The sequence below is a fragment of the Papaver somniferum genome, unplaced genomic scaffold, assembly GCF_003573695.1.
Source record: "Papaver somniferum cultivar HN1 unplaced genomic scaffold, ASM357369v1 unplaced-scaffold_24, whole genome shotgun sequence".
Taxonomy (NCBI): Eukaryota; Viridiplantae; Streptophyta; class Magnoliopsida; order Ranunculales; family Papaveraceae; genus Papaver; species Papaver somniferum.
The window spans coordinates 4,594,337-4,599,952 of NW_020634374.1; the positions used below are offsets into that span (position 1 = coordinate 4,594,337).

General features: G+C 38.0%; 1 protein-coding gene across 1 annotated transcript; it reads right to left on the bottom strand.

Annotated features, from left to right (window-relative positions):
- Window positions 1-2,430, bottom strand: LOC113341094 (aspartate, glycine, lysine and serine-rich protein-like). Its single transcript, XM_026586119.1, has 4 exons — window positions 2,196-2,430; window positions 1,387-2,082; window positions 708-738; window positions 1-617 (listed from the first exon to the last, which is right to left on the bottom strand). Exons 1-4 carry the CDS (start codon window positions 2,257-2,259, stop codon window positions 365-367), a joined length of 1,044 nt encoding a protein of 347 aa, XP_026441904.1. The 5' UTR covers window positions 2,260-2,430; the 3' UTR covers window positions 1-364.
- Window positions 2,431-5,616: the final 3,186 nt, after the last annotated feature.

The window sequence follows — 5,616 nt, forward strand, 5'->3', positions numbered from 1 at the left end:
TCATAAAGATGACTGGTTGTGTTTTTACAGTACAAAGAATATAACTAACTATTTATAAATATTTACCTTTACATTAACATATAGAACTATAAAAAAAATTTATCTAAGGCCCATATTAAATGGGCTTTTATCCTTCCTAATAGTGTTTTATATCCTCTTCATCCATTGGTGGTCTCCACTCTATTGCATTCCAAGGATTCAGTCCAAGAATGCCATATATTTGTCACCAGTTGTTTCTGCAGGAGAAGATGATACTTTTTCTGTCGTTGCTTCTCTTAGACTTCTTCATCTTATATTTTGTTATAAAAGGAGTCGTCATTCAAATGTAGTGAGGTAACAAAAGGCAACAACAAATTTTCTGTCTTCAGATATTCAGTATGAAGAATAATGACAGAGGAAGGTACATGAAAGCAAAGTGACTGTAGCTATGTGGCGTTGAGGCTGTGGCAGAGTTGTTATCTGATGATGATCCAGGAGGTTCTAATCCAAAACCTGTTGATCCGGTCGGATCTGATCCAAATCCAACTGGTGGAGTTAGATCTGTTCCAAAGCCGCCTGTTGGAACGGTTGGGGTTGGTCCAGGAGGGGTCGGAGTGTTGACGATGGATGGACTGGAGCTAAAATAATATAACAAACATATCAGTCTACACACTTACTCCTCTTATCAAGCATACAAAACTGAAGAATAAATGTCAAGTATCTTTTACCTAGATGATGGAAATTTGCACGTCCCAGAACCTGCAAAAAGTTAACCAAAAAAAATAATTATTCAGATACATTACGTCAAACTTTTATTAACTAAATATTTGTTAGGCTATCAACCAGTTTCTTGTAAAATATTTTTAGTTCAATCAATAAAATCTCGTCTTCATAATAATAATAATAATGTAAGCATTTTAAAGTAAAACTGAACTAAAATTTAAAATTTAAATAAGAATAATAAACTATTTATATCGTTTGATTGCTTCAACGTGACAATTTACGAAACATAATTTATAGTTTATAAGCTTTTTTTAGCAATATTTTACATATTATAGTTTATCATACGTCTAGCTATTTTATTATATCTACAGTATATCACAAGCGTTTTTCAAAAACTCCCAACAATACCGAATTCTCCACAAGAGACATATCAACTTGCCATAATAATCGATGAATGTATGGCCTCAGGGGTTTTTTCAGGTCTAAATTACGGAACCTAGATATGAATGTTCATATTAAATTCTGGACTGCTACGTTTTATCAGCAAAAATAAAATAAAATAAAATGAAAACTAGTCAAGGCCGAATACGACAGGGTTGGAAATAGTAACTGGTCATGTGCTTAGACCTTACTAAATAATATTGTAATAGAAAGGAAAAAATCCATAATCAGGATCAATCTTACTTGGGTCTGTAGTGGTTGTCATGGCAGTCCCTCCAAAACTGCAGCTAGTTGGCGCAGGATTCTTCTGGTAGTAGCTATTAAATGCAAAAGATGCGTGATCCCGAAGTGTATTTGGGTTGTAACAACTTCCTCCTTGTTGAATTTTCGAACAATCTGCACCACCGAATCCACAAGCATAATCAAGAGCGACCTGCAAAGCCGTCTGTGAAGCTGATTGACTTGCAACACACCATGTTCCTGAACCACCTCCACCAACACCGGCACCTCCATTGCCACCACCACCAAGACCACCTCCATTACCACCGCCACCTCCTCCGGCACCTCCATTGCCACCACCATCACCAACAGCGCCGCCGCCGCCACCACCTGAGGGAGGAAATGGGGGAGAAATCGTGGGATCAGTTATGGTAGTTGGTGGTGGCAGAAGTAAAAACGGAGTTGGAGGTGTTATAGTTGGTGGGGGTTGGAGAGGGAAAATTGGAGTAAGAGGGGTCAAGGTTGATGTAGGTGGAGATACAAATGGGCCTGTAATAGGTGTTACTGTGGGTGAGTTAATGGGATTAATCACAGGGACTGTAGTTTGATCCCTTATTGTTCTACTCAACACTACATTTCTTTCATCTTCCACGAGTTTTCTATGAGAAGAGATTTGTATATGTGCTTTTCCTTCATGATTCTTCTCTGTTTTACTTGCACCTATAATTCCATAAAATAAAAATTAGTCTAATCATTTTGGCTCCATTTTTGCAAGAAAGTAACAAGAATTAAACATATGCACTGAAACCAGTTATACAAATATTCTACTAAACCTGAATAAGAGAGACCCAGGAGGAGGAGGAAAATGACGCAATGAAAAACTCTACGAGTATTCATCTCTTCTAAGTTGCTGCTAGAAACTAGTCTGTTTCAGTTTTCTTGGTTGCCTCTTTTTCTTCTGTGGGGTTGTCTTGAATTAATAAAACACAAATGCCAAGTTAAAAATGTTGTTGCTGCTGCTGATGATGATGAGGAGGAGGATGAGGATGGAGGGATGTTTGAATATAACAAGAGAAGATGATATTAGAAAGGGTTATATCATATTTCTACGTATTTACTTATATGATTAAAGAAATGGAAAAAATGTGAAGAATCAGAGCTTTCTTGAGAAGAGAAAGAGAATAAAAGAAAACTTGAAAGAAGAAAAAAAGGATCAATTATAAGCTGTGGTCAAGATAATTAAAAGTTGGACATGAAGAAGAGAAAAGAATAAAGATTAGAAAGGACAAGAGAGTTGTTTAGTTTCTAAGTTTAAGTCTGTTTAAGAATGTTTGTGTTTTTACTTTTGGTATCATATTTTCAAGATTTTTGTTTTTCTTCTCTTTTACAACTGTTTTATGGGACTAAATCGAAAATCTCAATAAAGGAAATATCACAAGGGAAAAAGGTTTAGTAATCAAGAAGAAGAAGGTACAAATTGAACTGGAATCAACAAATATTCCAATTACAGTACAAGAAAGAAAAAAAAGGGGCATCCAAAAATTCAGCACAATTTCACAGGATTAGGTAAACCTATCCTCTAGATCATCCTCACTCCTTAGCCAAATTGCCTCCCTCTTCAGCTTACTGAAATCAAGAAAATGAGTTGGCCTGTGATCCTCATGATAATACTCACCAGGTGTTCCAAGCTTTATCTCATACTAGAGATTAGTATGATGCTCCACTCCCTGGAAGTTGTAACTCCATGACCTTTATCAGGAACCTGAAAATACACAGCACCAGCAAGTCCCCAGTTCATGAGATATAAAAATAACTCAAGGAAGCAAAAAAGATCCTTTCGGAGAGGTTTTCAGTGCTGGTGTAGTCGAGTTCTTTATCCCATACTTTCATAAGAAGAGTAGAGAGATCTACAATCGGGGATGTGAACATTTTCTACAGGGATCAAGAGAGTGGTAAGGAAGGAAACATATAGAAAACATAGTCTAAACATGAACATAGTTCACATCAAGAAGTGTGTCAATCTTACCATGTAAAACCCAATGAAGCAATCACTAAGGAGCATCTGAACCTTCTCATAGAAAGTTGGAAGGTAACCATGAGGATTGCGGCATGACCACACTTGTACCCTGAAGTGGTAAGTTTGTAGGCAGTTAATGAGCATGAACTGGAGTGGAACTGCGAGTCAAGATGATACACTTCTCTCCATTACACAGCTTGTTACTCTCAAGTTTTCGAGCATGGCCAGTCAGATCCTGCACAAAGTAATAAGATTTTAAAAGTCAGATCCAGCTTGACTCTGCAAAATACGGTACATCAGCAACTCAATTTCCAATGCTCGTCTTGGTAAATTTTAACTTCCCATTACGTAAGGTGATGCAAAAAAAGATCTTATGTCAAGTTATGAAAATAGTGATAATGAGAAAGCATCCACCCAAGCGGCTCCACGTCATTCAAGAAAATCATGTTCTGGAAGAGCCGATGGGAGAGTGAAATGCTGATGCATACCCAACACAGCAAATCTCTAATCACTTGGAGGTGTCAGGGGGACTTACACCATACAGGTAACCTGCAATTTGTGTCCTGAGATCTGCTTCACGCATGCACTTCAAAAGCGTATCCCTTCTCCTGCTCACAAGAACCTCATCAATTTAAAATCAGAGAACACTCTTTAACCGGGAAAAAAGAAGAAGAGAGAAACAAAGAACACATCAACCAGATGGATCAAATAGTTAGTTTACCTTAATGTCCTCCAGATTAACATAAATAAATGAGACTCGTCGTGTTCCTTCTGTCGGCATCCTATCTGCTGACATAGTTGCGGAGATGAAGTAATCTCAGCACCAACAATAATATCACAAATCTAAGACTGGATCAGCGCCTATGTGTTCACATTATTCTTCTGTGGCATAATCTGAGAGTGTAAGATCTCTCAAAGAAACCTCTACCTGCGTTGAGGAAATTCTTAGTCAGCCCTTGTTTGCACAAATACCAAACGCTTGCACATCTGACCACGTCAAATTCACATTGGTCTTCAAAAATGTGAAAAGAGGCTTACCTTCATCCATTGATCGTCAGTGTGAGAAGGCCAAACGTGATGTGGTTCAGTGACAACCGTTGTATCAGGCTTTAACAACATATTTGCCTTCTCCTTGTTCACATGTAAGGTGCGCAAGATCAACCGATCAAACGCGAGAAAGCCGTGTAAGACGATATACTCGTCAACCAATAATCGTAGAAATTAAACAGAAGCATTTGTGGCTCAAGCCTTCAGAATTAAATCACCTAATTTCTCAATCTTCAAGCAACCTGGAACTCACCGCCTTTGGTAACTACATTGGGGAAATCAAGCAAGTGGACCTCCAGAGGGTCAAGCATTCCTTTACGAGTGACAATAATCTGCTTTGGCTGCTCCTCAACTGGCAAGGACCGCTCAAGACCAGATACTTACTATGCAGTTTTCCACTTGCTCAGCATGCCGATAAGTGTCTGCCCTGCCCACACGCTCACATGGATGACCTATAGATACCACATGTTTGTTAGACCATGAAGCATAAACACTGAGATCAAAAACCACAGACAGTAAATCCATAAAACACTTCTAAAATTGTACCTTCAGAAACAATTGCCCCGTCCTTGGATTGAATATAAAAATTGCACCATGCATGGGTTTTGTTGTGAGATTTCCTTCAAAAAATTTGTGGATTGTTACACTATATACGTTGGTGCCATCGACAAACTATATTAGTTGATTGCTGAAAATCTCTCCAAAGTTGTGAAATGATAGATATGGTCAAGTAGGCTCAGAAGAATACAACTGTAACCCCTTCCTAATACGCTTCCTCAGCAAATATAAAAGCTGGATTTGACTGCACATGAAGCAGGAACCATCGGTTAGGCCTTATAGCATCCACAACCATAAATGGTAAAAGCTATCTTAATATGCTAAATATAGCATCCCATTTTAACATACAACAGCTGAAATCACAATGAAAAAGATTCCTATTAATAGCAGGCGGAGTTTAAAACATTGCCCAAATTCAAATTTCAAAAAGTAGGTCCACTATTATAAGTCAAACGGGGTTTCCAACTCTTTCCAAAGGGTTAAGTGAAGTTTTAAACTGAGCCCAAGAGTTTAGAGTGGATTTAAACTCTTCCTGGGAGTTGGGCGAGGTTTAAAACAGCGCCCTCAGTTTCAAACACCATATGTCAAATTTAGGAATTGCTAAATGTATATGGTATATTTACCATACACTT

Coding starts and splice junctions, on each gene's coding strand:
- LOC113341094 (XM_026586119.1), bottom strand. CDS start 2,259: ATGAATACTCGTAGAGTTTTTCATTGCGTCATTTTCCTCCTCCTCCTG. Junction 2,083..2,195: donor CCTGGGTCTCTCTTATTCAG/GTTTAGTAGAAT, acceptor ATGGAATTATAG/GTGCAAGTAAAACAGAGAAG. Junction 739..1,386: donor GACAACCACTACAGACCCAA/GTAAGATTGATC, acceptor AACTTTTTGCAG/GTTCTGGGACGTGCAAATTT.